General features: G+C 30.4%; 1 protein-coding gene across 4 annotated transcripts in view; it reads left to right on the top strand.

Annotated features, from left to right (window-relative positions):
- The window catches only part of LOC100159106 (solute carrier family 12 member 6), a 315,886-nt gene that overhangs the window by 234,201 nt on the left and 55,542 nt on the right, over positions 1-26,143 (top strand). For 2 of the 4 annotated variants that reach the window (XM_001944274.5, XM_003246648.4), the window contains exon 1: positions 19,668-20,257. The exons of the other annotated variants lie outside the window; for them this stretch is intronic. In XM_001944274.5, the coding sequence (XP_001944309.2) occupies positions 20,047-20,257 (211 nt within the window). In that variant the 5' untranslated portion in view covers positions 19,668-20,046. Of the gene's footprint in view, positions 1-19,667; positions 20,258-26,143 lie in introns of those variants that run through there. 4 annotated transcript variants of the gene reach the window in all.

Below are 26,143 nucleotides of genomic sequence, written 5' to 3'. Positions count from 1 at the left end.
AAATTGTAAATTGTTCGTATATCTTAAAATACTCATAACTCGCTTTAAAATTAAAATACAATTAAAAGCCCATACGATTGCCTAGATAATAATCTTACCTTTAAATTGTACAATAGGTAAATTCACTCTAATTTTTAAAATAATTGAGCTACACGTGTTCTGCTGAGCGTACAATTTGCTATGTTCCGCACTTATAAAACGGAGACAACATACATATGCAGCTGAGGCACTCCAGCTGAGTGCTACCGATTTATGGGGCTTATGATTTATTATAATATACTCTTGATAATGTATATTATAAGGTCAGTCTAGCCTTCAATAAGTCGTTGTCATATTATTATTTTTTAAGCATATTTTTTGATAATATTGTCTGACTCTATTATAGAGGATCACAATTGATACAGGTAGTTACAAATTACTCAAATTAGGTACCTAGTTCAATTTACTAAAGCATGAAATAAAACAATTAAAATATATGTATGTAATTGTGCTCGTTGGAAACCCGAGGAAGACAATTAGTTTAAACATTTTATAAGTTAAAAATTACCACTGCTTCCATTCCGTGCTCAAATAGTTATGTAAGTTTTAAAGTTTGGAAAAGACACGAGTATATACATAATTTTAAAGTTTGGGCACGTACAAACACATAGGTACACGATATAGACACCCTATATAATATATATATTGCTAGCGGATAAACGAAAACCCGATAGCATCTCTCACAACTAATATTAAAATATTTTCTTTCATTATAATTATTTAAATTGAAAATTACCCTATCGCATCCAAAAAGATGTCTATGTGTACCTCCATTCCCCGTGGATTAGCTATTATCATTAATATATAATATGACTAATGGTTCTTTTTCGATATAATAAACGCAGTCGTATTATTCAACGTTGTTTTATTATTTCCAAAGGTATTTCGTGAATAACTACGCTCGTTCAACCTTTAGGGTGATATTGTTATGATTGTCAAATCGTATAATAGTCAGCGGTAGACCACAATACTCACGACCATCAACAAATATGACAAATCGGTAGGAACTATAATATTATATTTATTCTCTACTCGATTCCGCTCGTGTATACCTATTATAGACCTGCAGGGGTCGTAAATTTTCGGCCTGGTCCGGTCCATCAATTTTATCTTCAAGCCTGACCCAGCTCGAAAAATAATGCTAAGCTCATAAAAATCTCAGCGCATCCCGGTACAAAACACTTTGTGAAAAAAAAAGTACAGTCCAATCTTAAGTTTTTTTTTTTTTGTTGAACTGGTGTAAATATATATAAAATTCTATCATTATTATTTATTATTTTAAATTATAATTATTTATTGCCGAAGAAAAATCCTTAAAAAGCCTGGTCCAACCCTTGATTTATTATTTGAAGTCCAGCCCAAAAAATCGTACAAAAAAAAGCTCATGCCTGCTCCGGAATAAAATTCTAGACTTAAAAAAGCCTGGTCCAATCTTTTATTTTAAAGGCCCGGCCCGGTCCAATATCACTATGCACCGTGCTTATCGAGGACTTGGTCGGGACAGCCCGGTACTTGCCAGTCTTTAATACCTACGTCCAGTATAACATAATATTACGCATAATACTCTTGAAACTAAATTACAAATCAGTATATCAGACTTCAGTCCCAAAATAGGAACGGTGAACGCCACTCTCGATTTTATATTGTAGTAAGACTGTTTAATAAAGAATACACCGAACAAAAAGGGATATGAAAAGGAAAACACTACGGGAATTCAAAACTGGGATGCTAAAATTAAGTTTTCTTAATGGGACAAATTAGTCGACCATCAACGAGTATTTTGACAAAACTGATAAATTGGCTTAAACTCGTCTATGGGCTAGCATATTACAGGCCAGGTTTATATTACGAAGTACTGAATTGTAGTTATTAGTGAACAACCAATCAATAATCTAAATTATTCACACTTAAGAAACTTACGGCGGTGGACTCGTTCCAGTTGGTAACTATCGCTAATTAATTCAATACAAATCTGAAATCAGTATAATATTACTTATAGGTATTATAATATTGAATATTCTATGCACATGATTGTAAATATTTTTCAACGATATGTTCTAAGTTGATCTGAAATAATTTATAAAAACAAATGAACTGTACAAACACTCCGTATACCACCTATTACATAACACAGTATATGATATATACCTACTGCTATTTTTATTATATCACACAAAGTAAAAATATCTTTAAAAAAAATATCCACTCACTTTATGTCAATAATATTTTATTAATAACTTCAGATTTTAATGGCACGCAAATAAAACTTTCGTCTGTCAGAGTTTTGTGTACATAAGAGATTTTTGATTGCGCCATCAAAGTTTTATGGTTTTAATATCTTTTCTGTATTCAAACGACTTTTTAAATAATATTGACATTGAAAGTTGACGACGCGATTAATGTACAAATAATGAAACGAAGTATTTCTCGTCCGATTTCCTTTGTATAGGTATAATAAATAATAATATTTAATAGGGAGTATCAGATTTCGCTATAAAAACATTAAACAAATGGATTAAGAATGATACGAATATATGTCGTCTCCAATTATTAAAACTTAAATGTGCCTATGTGCTGAAACTCAATTTGAGTTATTCCTAAAAAAAAATATGGAATTAAATATAAATTCAATAAAGGTATAAACTGCAATTTGACTAAAACCCCGTTTATAACACAAAAATAATCGCTGTCAAATTGGAAAGTGTTCATCTTTTAAAAATACATTATTTCTTTTTTTTTTTATTAATTTCAATGTTTTTATAGCTTAAGATACAATATACAAATTTTAAATATAATTTAAACAAATATAGTATTATATTATTTAATGGATGTTAAAATCTTAAATGTAGAAGAGCTAATATTATCGAGCAAACTATAATATTATATTAATTTAATTTTTTTTACATTTACGCGTATAATATATTTATAATACTAACATGTGACCTATTTCACTACTATATATCCTTTAGTTAGCCTTGAAATCATGCTATACAAAATGTACACGAAACATCGATTGTCAAAAGTATAAAATCCACAAAATATAATATACATTTATTTATTAATTAATTATGAATTTACGATGTAAGTACCTATCCTACTGATGTAGGTAAGTTAGTCGATAGGTACCAATTTTAATTCTGAAAATGATTTTAAAACAGATTCTTAAATGTGTCAAAACTTAATTATTTATTAGATCTACAAGAAACCATAATACTTATATTCAGTTCGTTTTTGCTTGAACATTTAATTTGTATACTTATATCTAAGTTTAATTTAAAGTTTAAACACTTTAAACCCATTAAAACTTTTCGATAAACCATAAGCAATATTTGTATAATCTATTGTAACTACATGTAGCTTACAATATTTCTATGAATCGAATAAATATTTTTAAAACTATTTCAAATAAAAAGTCTAATAACTCGAATACATATCTAGTATTTACTTGTAGCTGTAGCGTGGGAAAAAGTTATTAATTTAAATACGTTTTCGTGTGGATATCTACTATAGGTAGGTGCAAAAATAAAAAAAATTATTCGTACTTGTTTTGCTTATTATAATTGCATTTAAAAGTTCATTCCATAGCACTAAATTTAACACTTTAAGTACCTACTGTATAAAATAGGAAGTATCATAATTTAATCAATAGATAATAATGTGTATCATATTTAATATCATACAAAAGTATTATTCAATATGACAATATGTTTTTGTATGCTTATAAGCTAAGCTTTTTAACAATGCATATTATTATACGAGATGTATTTATTAGGTAGTCATATTATGAATAAGATGAAATACGTATCGAGTAGATAGAAACGATATTATAAGATTATTATACGAATGAAATATTACTAAAAGTGTTCTATTGCGTATATTAAGCTATAATGAACCTACTATTATTATTTCACAAACAAGACCTGTAAACATAAAATATTATAATACTATGTTCTTGTTTAATATTAATTTTAACTACATAATAATCCAATTATATTTTTTGTGCAATGAATCACGAGTTTTGATTGTGAGCCACACTTATTTTAGACCTATTGAACTAGGAATTAAAAAAGATAGCAGTTAAACTGCACTCAGTTTCAATACCGGTTAATTATTAGATTTCAATGTTATTGGTTTTATGAAATGTATGATGTTTGATTTAAGTTGAGCTTACAAGAATGTAATTCTCCTAGAACAGTGATCGCCAGTCACAACTTAATACTTGAAGAGTGTAAATAAGTAGCTCACTTAAATAAACACATCACTGCAACAGTATTTAAATAAAATTAAGCGTAGGTAGTTAACAATTACAAGTAATTTGTAGTTAGTCGGCAGGCAAAAACAGTTACAAAATCAACGTTTACACATAATACGATTGCGCTTATATTTTACATTATATAATTACATGAGGTTTGTCTTAATCTCAGTTAAATTTTAAATTCTGAGCGAAGCGTTGAATGCATTGACTTTACAATGATAAGTGTTTTTTTTTTTTAATTTTTTTTTCTATCTGTCATCACCTTTCAGTACAGTAAAAATTCTTAGATTTTTCTGAACAGTATCTTATTCGATTGGAAAGCGAATCAAGTTGATGCATTCAAGAGGTCAAAAATTTAAAATTTCCAACAGTTTTTGAAAACGCAGGGAAAAAGAAAAGAAAAATTTTAAGTGTTTTTAAGGATTTCGACAAAATTGATTTTGTTTTTCGGTGTAACTCCAAAAAAAAATGACAGTAGGTACATATAATTGTCACTGATTGTTTATATCAACATTTTGTATACACGATAACATTTTCAAAAAATATTGATTTGTTTTGAGCTGTTTACGGACATTTTTAGTTTCCAATTTTTTATAGTTTTTTTTCTCTTTGAATGTCGATAAAATTGTATTTGTTTGGTAAAAGATCTTGAAAATTTAATACAAGGCTCGCATAATTAATTGTTACAATAATTTTTAATAAGCATTTTAATTTAGAATTTCAACAAAAGGCGTAAATAAAACTAACGACGACAAGCCAATGCTTGACCTCAGAACACGTCAGTGATATCCCAGGATCTCCAATCGCTTTTTAATGTAATTCAATATAGTTACTTCTTACGAACATAATAATTTAAATTCGTTAACTTTAAAATTAATTATGGTACAACATAGCTAAAACATATTATTAATTATAGTAACTTACCATAGACTCACGTATAGGTAACTAAAGGTACCTTATTACTTGCGAGTTACAGAAAAACTAAATAATTAAATAAGTAATACAGTTGCTTTATAATTGTGTGTGAAATACAATATCAATTAACAGTTTGGTAAAACTTGTTGTTTATAAATCGTTAATTCACCCGTTTCAATGCTTCATGTACGTAAAATTGTATAATCCTTATCTCGTTTTGCTTATAAGTCAAAAGTAATATAATATACATAATACAAAATATACTTTCAGTAGACAGTAAATCATAATTGTTTAGAAGTTTATAAACAAATTTATACTTGCTGGATGTTGTATAATCCAATTCTCAAAACAATTTATCTAATATCATGAGTACGCATCAAATTTTGTGTTGAATAATTTGGAAACTTTATTCTGTAGATATTTGATAAGTACCTATATATTTTGATACTCTTCATAAGAACTTACTTCGATAATGGAATTGTTAAACTTGTTTGAAATTGTATGTATTGTTGTAGCATTGTATATGAATGTCATTGTCATTGTTGCAGTTGGTACTAAAATTATATACTCGTTGAATGACGGTTTAATGCATATCATTATTTTGATAATGAAATAAATCATTTACATCAATAAAACATTCAAAAATGATTAACTAACAAATGTAATAAAAGGAATGTATTATACATAATGGTTGTGTATTAAAATATATACACGTAAGACTGTAAATCGTTGAACTCTGAATTTAATCTAAATGATAACAATCAAAACACACAAAATAATAATAAAAAATAAACAATATATAGTTAACTACTACTACCTTTTAAGGAAATATGATTTCATACATAATGTTAACAACCTTAAATTATATACTTTCATAAACTCGCGTTAAAGAAAAACCATAATATTAAACTTAATTAATCTGAAAATAAAATATTATCAAAATATTGATGTATTATAATATAATTTTATATTCTTAGCAGATATAATATTATTAATACAACTTAATATTATTTTTATAGAAATTATGTTTTTACGTAAAATAACCGTTCCAAAAAGTTTCATTCGTTATGTAATTATATAGCATTATAGAATTATAGCATATTATATAGCCTATATAGCCTCTCTAGTGACTAGAAATTGTGCATAATAATATGTAATTGGTACTTTAAAATATTCCAACAATAACAGTATGCACGATGTACCTATATAATATTGTACTGTAGAGTGTAGCTTATTGTATAATATTTGCAAGAGTAAAATATTATTAGTGTTACGTCTTACATAATATAATGGGATATTAATCTTCACTCTCTTTGTAACAAATGTTTACCAATTATTATTGTATTAATTCATATTATATAGTAGCTATCTCACAAGTATAAACTAATGTATCAAATTGAACCACAGAAATCATTAACACACCACCACATTAAATTAGTAAGTTAAATATATTATTCGTAGGAGATTCCATATTATAATATTGCTTTCGAAATATCACGTCATCTACTCTATTACAATCCTAACACAAATAAATATTTAATTTAAGCATGTAGCTTGTAAGGCGTTGTTGCCAGCTAAAACTGTTATTAATATTATATAAAATATACTCAATTCCGGTATATAATAATCGTTCATGGAAATTATTGTGTGAACGAAAACCTAATTAGACTATTTCTAACAAAGCCATGGGCTAGATTTTTACTGAGTGATTCTCAGTAATCACTAATTATATTGAAAAGTATTAACGTTTTTAAAAATATTTGAATTCGATATGAAAGTAATATTTTACTATTTTTCACTATCGTCATATTTTAAGTATTTTACTTATTTAAATGATAGCATACATTTTTACTTTTTTATTCTGAATGTTTTTCATTGAGAATTCCGATGGATATAAGGATCAAAAGAGGAATAATTAATTAGTTTTAACTTTTTAGATTATGAGGTTTAGATGACCGGACTGAGCGGAGTAATGAACCAATCATTTTCAACGTATCACTGTGTCAACTTTAATTATACTTGTCGAGTTTATCAATGTTTACTGTCATAAGAATCAGCCTGGAATATATTGTAGTCCGCTGAAAATGTTTGCACCTCTATAATTATTTTCAAATTAATATTGTTTTAAACACTGTTCTTATTGAATAATTAATATACATACAAATATACCAGCTACATCCCGAATGTATAACTATTGATATGTATGTCACGATGTATACTATCCTGATCCTGATTCTATACTGTCCTGATGTAACTATCTATATCAATATTTTTATATTTTTTTTAATTGAATAAAATTTAGTATACTTATAGTCTGTATTTACAAGTTGTACAATGGGTAAATTTGATGAGAGTTTATTGACGGGACCCCGTGAAAATAATACTTTGTTATAATTTTTATTATATAGGTACCTACACTGTTAATTTGAATGTCCAAAATTATAATACTTTATAAGAATACTATTGTGATTGCCTAATATCCGTATGTAATTAAAATAAAATAAATTAATGAATACTTACATTATTATTGTTGGCGCATATTGTCTGAAACGTTTTCTATTCGGACTTTTTGAATTAAATGACATACTTATACAGGTTTGTTTTCATAAATAAAAAAATCTCAAAGGCGTATTAAACAGTGTGGTATATATTTTGCTTCGTGCACAGTGTACTGGCATTCGTTAATTTATTTCGTTTCATTGTTTAAACCGAACTTATTGTGTAGGTACCTATATGAATTCTTTATTATTTTTTTTCCGGATTTTTTTGTGTTGACTGTTTAACGCCCAACACTAGGTGGGCTGTGCCTATATTAGTATAGGGAGCCGAGCCGAATCGTATAAGCGTCATTAACGGTTTACAGAAAAAGCGTTTATGGTACCGGAAGGAGCCCGGTCTACACGGTGAAGTGGGACAAAGTCCGTTGGTAAAAGTGGAATATCCGCAAAGAGGGAAAAAATAATGTGCTTTTTCAACCACACGAGAGCGTATATTATACGGTGCGTTTTTAAAATGGCTCGTGTAACCAGAAGAGCCTCCGAGAATATTTTACTTCACATCGATTTCCAGTGTTTTATTTGAATATTACACCCCTATTCTTTATAAGTACCAAACCCAAATTCTTCACCGTTTTAAAAAAAAATAATAAACGTACCCATATGAGTATTAATTGAACGAATGTGTGTATGTGTGTGTGTGCGTGTGTGTGCGTGTGTGTGCGTGTGTGTGCGTGTGTTTCATTTCACCGATTGACCCAGCGAGACTTAGTGAGAAACCCGTCAACTATATATTTTAAGGGTAGGTACCTACATATGGCACAGTTTAAAAACGGCTCGAGTGTCCATATCATCAATACAGTTATGAACATATTAAAATTTCGGTAGTTGTATGCCCATCATAAAAAAAACCATTATCCATACAAAACAAAATGCATTGTTGCCTATTGAAATCGATTTAAAAATACGTATAATAATATTATAATAAATTCAAGTTTAAACGAACGTATAAAATATTGCAATATTACAATAGTTGTAGAATATATTATATTATGTAACACGAAATGTATAATATAATATAATACAATATAATATCGTACTTAAACAAACATTTTTTAACCAATTATTAAAACTAATTATAACTAATTTGTATTGGTTCAAAAATAATTAAAAATATGTAATAGAATTGTGCAATAAAATGTAGATCTTTGCACACGTACGACACGTTACATCTGATAATGTTGTAAGGGAAAATATTAAAAAATACATTTTCAAACCTTATATATACTTTATAGATTATGTTCTTTTGTACACTATTACGTATGCAGATTTATTTTTGTTGAATTATTCATATTTTTTCTAATTTCCTATAGCACAATATAACGTTTTGAATTAAAATGGCAACCACAAATGCAATCATAAATTATTATTATTCATATAATTATATAGTAACTTGGTGTCTGAACCATCCATCCCTGTAAATAAACATTTTACTGAGTATAGTTATCTAAAATAATTATTTGACTTATGTTTTTTTTTTTTTTCATTTTTCTTCAACTATATGAATTTGACACCCATATATACATTTTAGTTTAAATAATTTATATATAATACGCCGTAAAAATTTTGAGAAAAGATTAATATTAATATTTTATACTACATGTAATATTAATACTATTATCAAATATTTTTATATTTTTTTCAAAATATTATATCTGACATATTTTGTTCTTTTGGCATATTCTTATATTTTATGTTTTTATTATGTTTACTTTTTATTGTATTTTCTTTGTATTATCCATCTCATGTTTTGCATGTAAATTTTTTATTTTTTTTTGATATTTATATTTTAGAAAGCTGTATTTTCTCAATTTTAAGCAAAAAGGTGTATCCTATTTATTTTATTTTTAAACTAAGCATTTATATATATAATTGTCAACTCTTTACCCCGTCACAAGCCTTGGTTTAAAGGAGTAGATATATTTCTTTATCTATATGATGTATTCTATATTTAAAGGAAAAATAAATAAATAAAATAAAATAAAATAAAATAATATTAAATTCTGTATAAAAAAAATGTATTCGTAATTATCAATTAAAAAAAAAAAAAATTACGTAGCTATTATATAAACAATTTTAAGGGTATTTGTTATGTTTTAAGGTTTCTAAATTTAATATCTGGGGCTCAATAAATTATTAGTGTTAATGAATATTCGTTATAATATTACAAGTTATGTTAGTATATCTGCAACAAGAAGATGATCACACCAAAAAATCAATGTCATGAATTATAAATAGTTTACATTTTCACTTAACATTATTTTACTATACTTATACATACTGTACAATAATATATCTTGGGGTAACTGATATATTTAAATTTTAATAAATATATCTAATTTTATTTACCTAACATATTTCGGTAAGTGCTCTATTTGCACAAAATAGATATACCCACTGTATTTAATTATGATAGCAATCTGATAGTATTTAACTTGTTTAGAGAATAGAGAGCATCAATAAAAAATAATTGATAAAGACTTTAAAATATTATGTTTATAGCGATATCACTATCTATAGTTAACTAAATTACCAACTTTGTCTTAATCAGTCATTGTCGAACACTTCAAAAGCAATATAGATGACCGATAATTACCTATACAGTATTCGATTGATGTTACTCACTATAATTTTGACAGAAATAAAAGGTTGTTGCGTATTTTTAAGTCAAAAATGTTGAACTGTTTGTATAAAATAGGTACAGTTAAAATTAATGAATTGAATTAGGTTTACAAAAAAAAAATATAAAATGTGCATATTACGATTTACGACCAATAATTATTCAACACCTACTATATTCATTGTTCAGGTTAAAATGTAAAATTATACACTTAACACATGCGTAAGTATAAAATAGTACCTGCCTGCCTACACTTCAAATTCCCATGAGTACGTATTTTCTTTAAGATTTTAATAAAGACCCACATAAATAGATAATACATACCAGTATTTAATAAAATAATTAATAAACAAAAGCTACGAGTTGATGTATAATATTATAATAGTTAGTTGGCGAATTTCGAAACAAAAGAATAAAATTGTTCATCTGAATAGGTTTCTGGAACTGGAAGAGTGTTCTGATTGTTATACTATAATCGTCCTAAATTCTGATTGTGTGTTAAAGCTCTATTCAAAACTTTCGACTTTACAACTTAAGCCCTCAAAATATAAATATAGCTACATAAATATTCCATATATTATATACCAACATGCACACTCGAAGAAAAACGACGTCTGCGCCTCTCGTGGTCGTTTTTCCATGATAGTTATTATTATTAGCTTAGCAAATTTACGAATGTGCATTTAGTTTTCCTTCCATATATCATTTACCCATAAGTCCGAAGTAATTTTAAACCGATTTCACTTCATCTGAAACCAACTTGTTAGCCATAACTTTAAATTAACTATAAGATATTATATAATAACACGTGCAGACAATTTGTATCCATTTGTATACTGTGTACAGTGAACTGCACGTCCACATGTCTACAGTGAACTTTTGTTTTGATAATTTGTGATTAAAATAATTAACAAGACGTCATTCATATCTGTTTAGTATTTAACAGTGTAATAAAACAAAAAAACACACGAAAAACATCAAAGTATATAAAAACGACATGCCTACGACATAATTTTTTTTGTAAACCACTAAGTTCAACTGTCACAGTGTTACTTTTATGCACCAATAAAAACATATTTATCTGTACAAAAGTACTTTTTAATAGGTATAATATTATGCTCAAATTGCTCAGCTATACCTACGTAGGAAATCGCCTAAACTTTTACTCTTGAGATGATTTGTATCTCACCAGCATAGATCCCATTTACGCACCGTAATAAATTGACAGCATAGTTCTCTCGACGACTGGTGAATATAATATATATATATATATATATATAGGAATGAGGATAATGAGTTTGCTCGCCTTAGCTGAACTCATTTACTAGAATATAAGAATGAAAATTGGATTGCAAACTCGTTCGACCCAAAGGCAGTTAACCTTTATAAGATGATAAAAATGTGATTCGCCAATTAAATACCAGCGGACGAGCTTCTATAACGGACACAGTTACAGAGGTCAAAGGAAGTTGTTAAAAGAAAATGAAAATAAGTATTATTGATTACAGGAAAATTGCAGTTTACATCATCATTATTTTACTTAAATTTCTTTGAAGGTATATTGCTAAGCGGAATTCTTACAGAGAAAAATAGCACGTTGTTAATAATATTATTCAAACAGAAGATTTTCAAATTATATAATTTCATAAAACCTACTTAAAAAATTACTCAACCCGTTGAAAACCATTTCTTGCTTTCGTATATTAAAATTTAACCAAATAATTATTTTTTTTGTGTGGTATACAATGCTATTCATGATGCCGTATTCAAAAATATATCATTAAAATTAAAACTGAATTTAAAAAAATACAATTTACAAAGTACATTTTTAAAATGTTTGTAACACTATATTGACTATATGCAACTGTATTACTGTATAACTTTTACTTATCGATAATAACTTTTGGTTGAAAACGTATAAAAAAAAAACTATTACTTATAGGTTATTATTATTACCTATAAGTTTAAACTAAATCTTGATAAGTAAAACTTACTGCCTATAATTTACTATGGTTGTTTGGTTTATGTTATTCGTAGATATGTATGCTGATGCATGATATTATTATAGTATAATAAATAATATGTTTGTAAACAAAATTAATTTTAAAAAATGTTCCTACCTAGGTACTAAATATAATGTAATATTAATTACATAAATTTCGTAAATTTCATATTTATTTTATTGAATACAAATATATAATTTATATATATATATATATATATATATATATTAGTTATATACGGATGAGAATAAAAATTTTGATTTGAACTTTGAAATAATAATAAAAAAAAAAAAAATGATTAAAAACATTTTAACAGAATCTATAAAAAATTGAAGTCCTTGGAATATTTTTTTTTATTTGTATTTTTCAAGAAGATATATTTTGTTATTAACAAATAGCCACGGGGTTTGTCCGTTGGGTGTGTCAGCCGGTAATAAGTGCTATTTTCTGTTCGTGTCACTTCCAACGAGTCTAAATGATATCGCCAAGAAAAACTTAAATCAAACTCTGCCATATACTCGTTGGATACCTATAACGTTGCATAGTGGTATTGTAGAGGGGTCGTGTCAACGTTACACGATGAGAATATTGTACGGCGCACTGTTTATTGAAAAAAAAAATGTCTTCTCAACTGTGGATGAAAACCGATACGGACGCGAACAAGGCATGAACCTATAGTTATATATTATATTTATGATCTCGGAAAGTCGATAAAATATAATCTGGACCTACAGACGTGCGCGGAAAGTTGCTGCAGCGGATGGCGGCCGATATATGATTATATGAACGTGACATCGTGGAACGTGAAAACCGGACATGGGGGGGGGGGGGGGGCGTAGATAATAAATAATATAATAATGGAAATTATTTAAATTACTATCTATCGGGATACCTGTGCAAATGGGTGGAGTGGGAGGGCTCGATACCTCGGTTAAATACGGTGGCGGGGTTATGACCGGGACAGGGACAATGCTGCAGGTCATCAGTCATCAGTGTTCGAATTAGATAAGTATTATTTTATCTAGATAAAGATAAAGATAATGCAACTCAAATGTATCTAGATAGAGATAAAAGATAACTTAACTCATATTTATCTAGATAAAGATAAAGATAAATACTTTTTATCTAGATAAAAAAAAGATACAATTATTTTTTAAATGGTTATAAATTTTGGTATATTTTAGTTGGGCACTAGGAACATAATAATAATAATGATACAAATAAAAATAATTACGTTATTTATAAACCATAAACTTTGTTTGAGAATCTGTATAAATATTTAAAAATTTAGTACAATTTCGCGATTTTTATCAATAAAAAATTTATCTAGATGAATATATTTAGATTAGTAAAAAATTATCTAAGATGAACGTTTAGATACCTTGTAACTATTTATCTAGATAAGTCCGAACACTGCTGGTCATGGTTACAGGTGGTATAGTCTATTGGGTTTTGGGAGGTACCTATATAAAAATAGGTATATAGTGACATGGAAATCATTTGGTTCGGCATATTATGGCGATTGTTAGACGAGAGAGGCGTTTTACAATTAACGATAGAAGCGTCGATTGGCCCGACTTGACTGACACGGAATAATACGGGAGACAACGACATATTATTAAAACGTATAAAATAAGTGAAGTGTATACACCTCTACTTACCTGTATATTGCAATTGGTTTTTTTTTTTTTATCTTTTTCAATATACGAGTACAATACCTGTCGCACACACTATATTACATACAATATATTATGTAGGTATATATAATATAATATAATATTATGTTATTTTATCGACTCCATATAGTTTATAATTTGCTGTACGGCGGTGGCTATATAAAATTGGCCGGGTTAGTGTCCCTCTTAAATATACAATAGCGTCTATTGTGCTTAGGTATTTCATTTATACTCTACAAAATACTGACCTGAAATTGGGTATTAAGTTACGTGCATATATTTTGTTATTTTTATATTATTATGATCAAACTATTAAAACTAGTTAGTCGTCCGCGCGATTTTCATGACAACGTGGAATGCGATGGATATTATACCTTATTAATAATTACCTTTAAGAATTATAAAAATGTATTAAGGAGGGTCTAGTAGATTAAAAAATTGATATTTAGACCAAAAGGCTATACAAAATTGTAGGAATTTGGTTTGACGGATTTCAATTTTGAAAACGGATTATGATAGATTAACATGTTTACTAGGTTTAACAGAGGCGATTTACAACAACCCATCACATCTTAGAATGGTCAAAAATAAAATTAAAATGTATATAGTATTATGCCACGAGACCTTTCATATTTTTATTATTGCATTTTATCAACTAAATATTTTCCAATATGGCTACATCATTGAACGCATTTTTAATAGTAACTTAATTATTAAATAACATTTAGGGCCGTATTTATAGTCGATACTTAAGAATAAGTATTGCTTAACCTATATTTATGACTCAAATAGATTCATAAACGAGACTTTGGTTTAAGAAAAGAAAAAGTATTACTTAAATTAAGGTTGGTCGAGCATTGCTTTTAATTTTTTATCACACATTTTTTATTTTTAAATTATCAAAATTAGCTTAAGCAATACTTATTCTTAAGCATCAACTATGAATATGGCACTTAGTATCTAACTAATCAAATATTTAAATAATTATATACTTTTGCCCTCGAAAAGGGTACACAGAAAAAATGAACTTTCACTTGCTATAAGAGTTTAACAATTTGAAGTTCTAGGAAATTTATGATCCATTAATTTAGTCTCATGTCCCGCAAACATAATTCAAAAACATGTATAGGGTACTGAGTAATATAAGCAATGGAGTTATATAGAGTGTATACCCTTTTTTTGTACACACGATATATTTATACTTATTTCATAATACGGATACTGTTAACGTTCGAAGATAATATTGGACGTTCAATGAGTTCAATGAAAAAATAATAAGCGTTCGAAAATCCCCCAAATAAAAAAATCGTACGTGAAGTAGGTCACTAATGTTGGGATCTAAGCATTCTAAGCCATTTAGGCGAGTGTTTTAGATTCATGCTGTATTTTTAAAATCACGAACTACTATGACGCATTGCATTAAATAATTTTATAGTAAAGCCGAAAAACATACAAATACCACACGTGCCAGGCACTCGTTATGGAACAGAAGACGTGAGCAATTCACCTCTGAACCATATATTATATTATAACTTTCTGGATCTTAAAGTATTGATAAATCATAACATTTGAATACAAATTATCTGATTGACACCGAGTTTAGTCATAAACATTGAAGTCTCGATTTCTTTTTTATCGCATATCCTCTCAAGATGACTGAGAAAATCGAGAAATTGGTCAAATAAAGATAAAGAACAATCTACGTGCTAGATTTCCAATTTTTACTAGAAAAGTTCAACCTTACTGCTTAAATAATACTCATGAGTCATCATGTGTGCGTAATTATTATACAATATTGTGAGAAAAAATGTCAAGTACGGCTCGTGTACTCTCAGTATCTCGAAGGTCTAAGAAAATAAAAAAAAATTGGACATGTCAAAAAATTCAATATATTATATAAAGTTTTAAAAAAAGAACATTTTTCAAGTAGAAAATAATTTTATTCAAGATAACGATATTTTATATCGTTTGATATTATACTATTGTTTGTTTCACGTTTATAATCATAATATAATAGGCATTAATAATATAATATGATAACGCGTATACACATAGGTAGTTAAATAGTTTATTATCATATTACCTATGTATCTAATTAAAATAAATAGGATACCTATCGTGATGTATCGTATTTAAAATAATTTTTGTACAAGACATTAAATGTAATGTATTTGTTAGAAATGCCAATGACCGTAGCAGTTAGGTGCTTATAGGACTTATAAATAAGTAAAAAATATACTATGTTATATTATATAGATATATTATTATGTACCAAAGTCCAACATATTTGACTTGTTATTTAATTAGACTGCGAAAGCTGAATATAAAATATATTTCCTGTCTTTAAAAATTATAATAATTTTAGTTGATGAATTAAATGTTTTTACTAAAAACAAGTCAATATGACATCAAAATACGAAAAACCGACAACTGCAGGAATGCAATATAATATAATTTTAAATGTACAAAAACCCTTGATAATCCATTAGTCTAAGCGAACTCAATAATTTTAAAATATTATCTCAATTTCGTAATTCTGTAGATAGAGTCTATTCCAAAGCAATATAAAATACGTGGGATCACTATTAATCCACGGCGGATGAGATTATATTTTCGAAAATAACGATTTATAAACGGACGGTGATAAGAGTCCCGTAGATAAATGGGAAAACGCGTGCATAAAATTCCGTCGAGTAATAAACGTCGAGGAACAGCAGTCAAAAAATTAGTAATTACAAAGTTATTTTTTACGTTTGTTATATTTATCTACAACACGTAAACGTATATTATTTTAAACAAGTATCGGTAGAAATTACACTCGGCCCCGAGCATGCTAAGTCCCCAGTTTCTGCACGTGATTTATGTTTCCATTAATAATGAAATATCTCCAGTAATTAACGTTCTGTTTTCTAATCGAACACGATACGTTTTCAAATTTGGCATTACGAAAACGGTAAACACATCTAAACAACATGCGTGTGATAAACAAAATCTCTGATCTATATTATGAAATGGCAATATATTAAGAATAGTATATAGCTGATGATGTACGAAATAATGATAGTCGAACGATAATTGATATCGAATGATAATTGATTTTACTATAATATTAATATGTGTCTTTATTTCAACGGTTGGTGTTTATCGGGTTTTTTTCAGAAAAAGCCCATCCAAAAAAAAAATTTAAAAACTAATAATTAAGTTTTTTTCTGCAAATCAATTTAATATTTTAATTGGAAAAACAAATAATACCTATAAGGTAAATTTTTTTGAAAATTAACACAAGTAAAAAAAAAAATAAGAGTAAATTTCTATTTTATCCAGAAAAGCAGCCCAGGTTTTTTCGGGGCGGACTTTTTCGTTCCAACCCTGGTTACAATTATTAGTATCTATGCTATAGACTATATAATATGTTTTTATATAAGATTAACTGTGGAATTTTACAAACTGTATTGGTAGGTACATGCTATTGCACTGAAACCATAATGACGGATCACGGTTGGTCACATTGAGAATACAAGATAATTCGTTACGTTTAATAAAAGAAAAAGTACAAACCGGGAATTTGACAATTTCTGAGATATAGCTCTATTTTAATGTAGGTAGACGTACAAAACTGCTGCGCGCGCTGGACAGGATTATAAGGTGTTCACAAGAGAACTCTGGTGATAACCTAGGTGAATTTCAGCCAAAACTGCTGCACGTAAGCGACACTAGATTTATAACCTACGTGTACACATTTTACGACAGCTGGTGATGCAGAAAATGAGGAACGTACGACGACGGGAGATGTCCACTTATTGTTCATGAGCTTAAAAGAAAAAAGGTACGATTCCATTTACGCATTGCCTCGATATATATTATATAATATAGTACAGGTGACTGGAGAATAAGTAAAGAGTCCAACTGCACTAAAGAAAAAAAAAGATGCAACATAGCAATATATAGCAATGGTTGAAATGGATTGGCGATGATTACGAACCAAAGTGGTATATATTATATACCTCGAGCTCGGGGGAAAACATCACTAACCACTATAAGGTATCAAGAATTAAGGCAGGGAGGTAGAATCGAAAAAAAAATATTGCGAGAAAATAAAATTGCGGAGTTACTGATGACTGGAGAATGGCAGAAAATGCGTAGGTACGACGGAATGATGGTTTTAATGGCCAATTTACAGCTGATAATAAATGGATATTATATAAACGGTGGTACCTATACCTATACAGAAACTTACTTAAATCGTACCGATTACTTTTAACGACTCGGGGGAAACTGTGTCAATCGAAAATTTCGATTTTCGTTCGGCAATATATCTATACAGTATAGATAACTATTAATTATTATGAATCGCCGTCGATCTGTGTCTTTAGACACGTGTCATGACAATCGAGCGGCGTGACGTTGATACCCTGCATCACCGGACAAGGAAATCATTTCCGGGAAAATCCCCTGCATGGCTGTCACGTAACTCGTGACAAATCACAAAATGGTGGTAGGGGTGGAAATAGACGAGTCGCGTCGGCAAACGTTGTCGTTTACTATAATTTAATATTTTTTAACTGATTCTCGGTGAACTGGATTAAGATTTCGGTGGTTGCACGTGGAATATAATTATTTGAATAATAATAATATAATATTATGAAAGGTACTAAATAGGTGTGCGTCTCACGCGAGAAGGGCAGAAAATAAATAAAAATGATTCCTCGCCGGCCGTCGTCTTTTAGTCGGTGGCGGCAGCGCGCGCGAGAAGAACAACACGCATCGGGGTCAGTCGGCGGCGCCCTCTCACCCCCTTAACAACACCGCCATCGCCGACACTGTATACCGAAATCACCACACACACACGAGCGCGCGCGCATACCATGGTAGTGGTAGTGGCAGCGGCGGCGAGCACGCGACTGACGGTTGTATGCACTATTATACGTCTACGTGCGTGTGTGTACCGCGGTTTGTTTCAGGAGGGGGGTGAGGAGGCGGATGCTGTATTCTAGAGCGGGCGTGGTGCGTTCTGGTACCGCCACCACCACCGCCGCCGCCGCCGACACCACTGCCGGTGCAAAAGGTCTCTCCTCCACCCCGGACGACCATTTCCTCACACCCCCGACCATAGTCTGGTCGACGGCGTCCGGGGACCGACGATGATGACGACGACGACTACGACGACGACTACGACTACGACGACGACGACGACTACGACGACGACAACGAATACGTCGACTACGACAACGGTGGTAGTGATGGTGGCAGTGGCGGGCGCAGCGGCCAGGCGGTGGACGGGATGGGCCAGCGGGTGGGCAGGCGGTGGCTGAGGGGTGCTCGGAATTATCGAACAGCGGCCCCGAAACCTTTATGACGGGGGCGAAGCGCGCGCTTTCCGCAGCCTCGCTACGGCGCGCCTGGGCCGCGAGAGAGCGAACGCGGCGAGCGTCGACCGGTGGCGTGGCGCGGGCCGGGGACAGCGGTGGAGAGCGACCGCCGGGCGATGGCGAAGGGACCACCGCGATCGGGGGAGCGGGGAGGGACGCGCGAGGCAGAGCGTGTGCTGCGCGCTTCCCCAGCGTCCGCCGCCGCCGACGCCGCCGCCGCGCGTGGTGTTGATGATAAACGAATACGCAGTCTGGCCGTGCGGTGCGCGACACACAGACGCCCGCGACCTATCGCCGCTGTCGTCGTCGTCGTCTCGTCGACGAGACACCGCCGCGCGCGCCGAAACACCGATTGATACCAAACCCCCGCCGTTGAAGTGATCTATATGACATATTGATAATATTATTACAATCGATCAGGCGTGTTCCTATAATATAATTTACTACGTCAGCGTCTATGCGTAAAATATATCTATTTTTATCAATAAAATAACACTGGAATCGAACACGTTTCTATCCGTCCCGTATCGATTTACGATCTAATCGCTGGCGTTTTCCGCCATTGCGTTTACTCGCCGTCGTCGTCGTCGCGGTGTGTAGGGTGAACGCGTGACATGTCCGACAATCCGGGCGCCACCAACGCGGCAGCCAGTGCCGACGAACCGGTCTGCACCGAAACCACGCCGCAGCCGCCACTGCCGGTACAGCATCACCAGCAGCTCGAAGAAGGTTCCCGATCGTCACCGGCCAGACAGCACCAGAACGGTAATTCGCCGGCTACCATGGCAGCGGTCGTCCCGTCGCCGGACACCCCGCGGAAGAGAGGTACGAATCGCCCGACGAGCGAGTTATTATAATAACGATGACACCAAATCAGATCTATATAGGAACACCGCAGTTGTTAGGCATAAAGCAGCCCTATCCTAGGGTGATCGTACCAGGGGATCGTCCAGTTTTTGGCACCATGACATCCCCTCGTCCCGCCATTTCGGGAAACCAAAGTTAATAGTTAGAAACTTATAAAAAACAGTTTTCGTACATAACGCGTATGTCCACGAACAACTTAGTACAGTTAGCAATAAACATAAGACATGCCACATGTGTAATAAATACACAGTGTGACACACTCTTTTCAACAATACATCTTGACCAACAGGCAAACTTTTAACCAAAATGTCTTCAAAAATTATTACATACGTTTTGAAATAATTTTTCCTCATAGTTAATCCAAAATTATGTGTTTTTACGTAATTGAATTCTTAAATACGGTCACTTTATGACTGCCGGGTTCAACCGGTTCGCAAAGGTCGCAGAATTTAGTCGTATATTTCAGCTGTCGTGGTCTCGTGTTTGGCGTCGGCGAAACGAACCGTTTAATCGCGATCGATCGTCCGTCAACGAGATGAGTGAGGTGATTTATTTACGTTATTTAACTTTATGTGAATTTCTCGAGGAAACGCGAACAGCGTCTTTATTATTAAAGTTATTATTATAAAATTGTGCAAAACGGGGACGGATGGACTACTCGGCCAATAATAATAACAATCGTCGAGACGGCGGTGGCATAATATTGTATATTATTATACACAGCTGCTATACGGCGGCTGTACCATAATATAATATTAATATCGTTTTCCGCCGAAACACGTCGTCGTGAAGAAGACACGGCGTGTGCATGTATTATTTTCAGCTATCACATAGTATACGCCGAAATGTTAAATAATCTGTACTACACAACTGATGAAATAATAATAATAATAACAACATATTATATTACACGCGATCATGTGGCGGTCATCATCGTCTCGGCACAGGACCCATACACATATATATATATATAACACTTATGCGTATATTGTATCGATTGATTCCGTATCTGACCGACGTCATTGCCGCAGCCGTCGTCATTCTGGCACACTATTTAAAATTTAAATCAAAAAAATTTGCTATTATTACCGATATAATATTATGTTAATATCGTCATAAAGTATTAGCTGTTACACGAATCATATCGATATACGTTCTATACTCCGTCGCGTAGATTGGCACGCTGTCATATATAATATTATGATGTAATATATTATTATTTCGCATAGTGTGTGCGCATTGCGATGTCATCATAAGACTTCCGAGAACGGTCGGTGACGGATCTTGAGATGCACGTCAAGACGAAAAATCGCCTTGTGATATTATATCACAAAAGATTACATTTACTTAATAATATGATGTACCTAGTCCGTATAGGTTAACCTATAGGTACGCATTATAATTGTATTACATATTATATAATTATGTTATAAGAATATAACAGAAGCAATTGTGTTGTTATGTATTGCCAACGACGTTATAATATTCAATTTTAACCATACAACAAATAGTTGCATTTTTTTTTTTTAAGGAACCGAATTCGCTATACCCATTGGTTTAGGTATATTAATATCTATTATTATACGATGGAAAAAAATTCGATGCTATGATTTTGAAAACTGATATTCGAGGTCCTCATAATAATAACGATACAACTTTAAAAACATAGTATAGCTATAAGTATTTCGTTAATATTCCATTGAGGTTACGAAAAAACAATAAAAGATGAAAAACAAAACTTATGTGAAGAGTATGGTAATAAAGTTGTCCGGGGAGACATTCCGCTTTACCCATCACCCGTCCCCACAAAATAATACTCAGGGTAAATAGGTGAATAGTACCAATATATACCTACAGTTATCATTGCAAATTTGTAACGATATGTGTGGCCGGAAATTGTTACTTAAACCGATCGCTTATAATATATTATATAAGTTATTATAACATAATAATTATGCGAATGACCGTGAAAAATATTATGTACGCACCTATAATGTATACATACTGCACATGACATTTCAGACGCGTTTACTATACGTATACTTGGTAATAAATACGAATGATTAGTCTTTAAATCGTTTAATTACACCCTCGCCATTGCCATTTGCAAACAAGTGTGAAAATAATGATTTACAATATCGATACAATTATTATATATGTACACATTATACGTACTAGGTATATAACTACTCTATAATACTTCCTATAGGCTATAATACACAGACACAATCGTGTTTAATTGGAAATTACATGTTTTATGTTTTATCCATGTATCTATAATAGTATGAAAGTATGCCATGTGTAGTACTTGTCTGTGTGCGCCATCAAACTTATATAAATTCGTATCATTCGTGGTCTAAAACGCTTAATAATGGGAAGCCAGTTCGTCGTCTTAAATATTTGTACGATTCGCATATATTTTGTACAATTTTCAGGAAACTATTCTTTGTTGTGATATATTATTATTGTACCTGCCTATATTATATATATATATATTATACATATTATGTAATGTAATCGAATTATGGTGAAAAACATTAACCCATTTGAATTCAATTAATAATTAATTACCGAATGTATAATGTAACATCAATTCACCAGTGCCCGCAGCATTATAACTACGAGAAACATATTATTTTAACAAAACTCAAATTTTGTAGCCAAGGAAATTGTTTTGGTCTTCAAAGAATAATAAGACCAAAAGACGTTCAATAATAATTTAATTTGCTCAAATCTAACTCGATTACAATACAATCAAAATATGTTCATAAAATAATTTTAAATTTAAAAACATTTCTCTAAAAACTTTTATTATTTTTAAATTCGAAAAAGTCAGTCAAAAGTTACTAATAGCAATCAATGGAAAAACAAATGTGACTTTTTCTTTGATTACATATTCACAAGAAATTATTGAAAATCATCCTTATTAGGTATACAAAATTAATGTTTAGATATGTTAAACTTTATAACAAGTACGGTTACAGGTAACAAATTTTATGTTTAATGGGTTATTCAATTTAGAAAGGTAAAAATATGTCATCATATTTACAAAATAATATCATCATTTATAATAAAATAAAAACATTTCGTTTTATTTTACTCCTAATTGTACATAAAACAAAATTATACTATGACAGGTTATGTTGTAACTATATAATAATAATATATTAATATTAGTATTTTGAAGTACAAAACATATTAAGCAAATTTTTTTCCCGTGACTAAAATACTGAAATAATTTATTAACATTTAATTGGTATGTCAGCTGGTAGCGTTAATATAAATTATAACAATAGCTGCAATACAAAGTTACAATTATATCTAATTAGGAAAGATTCAAAAATGTCAATTACAGTTTTAATGAAAAAATGTGGAAATTTTCATACTTTTTTTGTGGATAAAATTGGGTGACACACATATTCGTTTAAAATTCAACTGACAATCGTCACATCATTGTTAAGTCATACGCTTTGCTTCGTCTGATCAATTAATATATTTCAATTAAACAGAAACTATTTTAGTATTTTACATTCGTTGTCAAATGTCTAAACAGATGATTTATAATTTTTTAAAAATGCCTAGCAATACTATGCGAATGGTATATTCTATATTATGTAGTAACAACTATACATCAATAATAATTATAGTTACAATTTCCTGGAAACTAAATAAATAAACTAAATAAGTTAGAATATTCAATATATTCATTTATTAAATCGTATACAAATCAATGGGTTTAACTATATAGTTAAAGTCTTACTTACTTTAGTTAAAGGGACAACTAATATTATTATTCAAATATAACCTTTTGAGTTATGATAGAAAACGAATTCAGGGCTTGGAACTAAAATTAAAAATAACGGTACTATTGAACTGAAACCCTTTCAACTTTTTAAAAATATTGGTACGGGAACCTTACCAGAACTGATTCTCGATTTTCTTAGGAACCGGCCGCGATATTTGTTGGTAGAGAATTTTCGATTTAATTCGATTCAAATATTATTTAGGTAATAAATAATAATTATTGGTTAATTTAATTTAACCATAAATGCTTAAATGGATATAATATAATTTTCTATATCTATCAAAAGTACTAGAAAATTCTAAATTATGTTTAGAAACCAACATTTCAATAAATTAAGGGGATTGGAAACGGTAAATTTCTGTTTTTGTTGAACACACGTGGAACATAGGAATTTAGACGTGATTTTATTCCAACGTACCGATTGATCTAGAGAAGCGATAAGAATTCTAAAGACAGATTTGAATTTTTCGTCAAGTCTACATGAGATAGATCTCCCCAAACTTTTATTTAAAATTTTATTTTCTCCAAATATGTAAATGTTTCATTTCATTTTTTAGTACAATTTTTTTTAGGATTTAGAGGGGAGATAAAATTAAAAATGTGGCAAAATCAATCTGAAGTAGACATGACGATAAATTTAAATGAGTTTTTAGAATGCTTATCGCTTCGCACTAGATCAATCGATACGTTGGAATGAAAACCCTAAATAGTAAATTCTTATGTTCCACGTGTGTTAGACAAAGATAGAAAATCACCGCTTCTAATGCCCTTAATCATAGGCGCAAATAGCGTTTGAGATTTTGAGGGGCTAATAGGGCTAATAGGGCCTTACTTCGATAATATTTAATAATCTTATAACAAAATGTAGGAAATGTTTGGAAGGGCTATGGACATTTTTGGGGGGGCTTAGCCCCTAAAGCCCCCCTTATTTTCGCCTATGCCCTTAATCATTCTTCACCCGTCCGTCGGTTATTGATCCATCGTTATGAATGTTATGGTTATTTCTCTTATTACCTATAGTTTATTCATAGTATCAGACGATGACGTTTAGTGACGTCGATGACTTGCAAAGTGATTATTAGAACCGTAATAAATAAGCACCTGTATAAGTATTTATTATATTGTGGCATGAACTAATAAACATATTATACACCTATTTATTTCTAAATACATATTACATAGTATAATACTATGCTCAATAATTTATAGTTTCTTATAAAATTTAAATAGTATTTTAAAATAATATCATAAAAGTTAAGTACCAACCAATGAACACAAAATATTATTTTTATAGAAAAAATCTTATTATTCGATTTATTATATAAATATTTATTATTATAATTTACAATCAATAATTTATTTGATAATTTATAAAATAAAAATATCAAACTGAAATTGATAAATTTGAACAGGAAAATATAATGCGTATCCCTAACTATACGATAATACACTTAACTACATACGTTCATATCAAAACATTCATTCCAGAAACCTACGCCTATATAATATGCAAAGTAAAAACATTTTATTTCGAAAAAAATTAGTTGTATAATAATTTATAATTGTATTAGAGATTAAATAATTGTATTTTAAGTAAAATGTTCGCTGTTGAGATCGAATTTTAATAACGTATTATTATACTGTAATAAAATAAAGCCATGCCGTCAAGCGAGAAATGTCTGTATTTAATGACTCAACAATAAAAGTCATTACAAAATATATACATTTCAAAAAGCTATACTGTATAAATTGTATTAAAACCCTTTGCTGTTGTTACCAAATGTGGAAATAGACTTTTGGGGATTTAATTATCCACACTTTGACGTACCTATGTTATATTTTCGTTCAGTATTTTACTATTGTTACAAATCAACTAAGCAACCCCCAGAATGAACTATTGGATAATTAAACAGTGTTCTCGAATGCTACATAGTAACCCAATTAATAGGCACACAACAATACTAATTAAATTCATTCCAAAATTGTTGAACTTGTGAAATCATCAAATTTACTATGCAAGTTCAGCAGTTGGTACAGTC

This window comes from Acyrthosiphon pisum, chromosome A1 (genome assembly GCF_005508785.2).
Source record: "Acyrthosiphon pisum isolate AL4f chromosome A1, pea_aphid_22Mar2018_4r6ur, whole genome shotgun sequence".
NCBI classification, from domain to species: Eukaryota; Metazoa; Arthropoda; class Insecta; order Hemiptera; family Aphididae; genus Acyrthosiphon; species Acyrthosiphon pisum.
The sequence above is the reverse complement of the archived record's forward strand: the minus strand, read 5'-3'. Positions and strand labels throughout refer to the sequence as shown.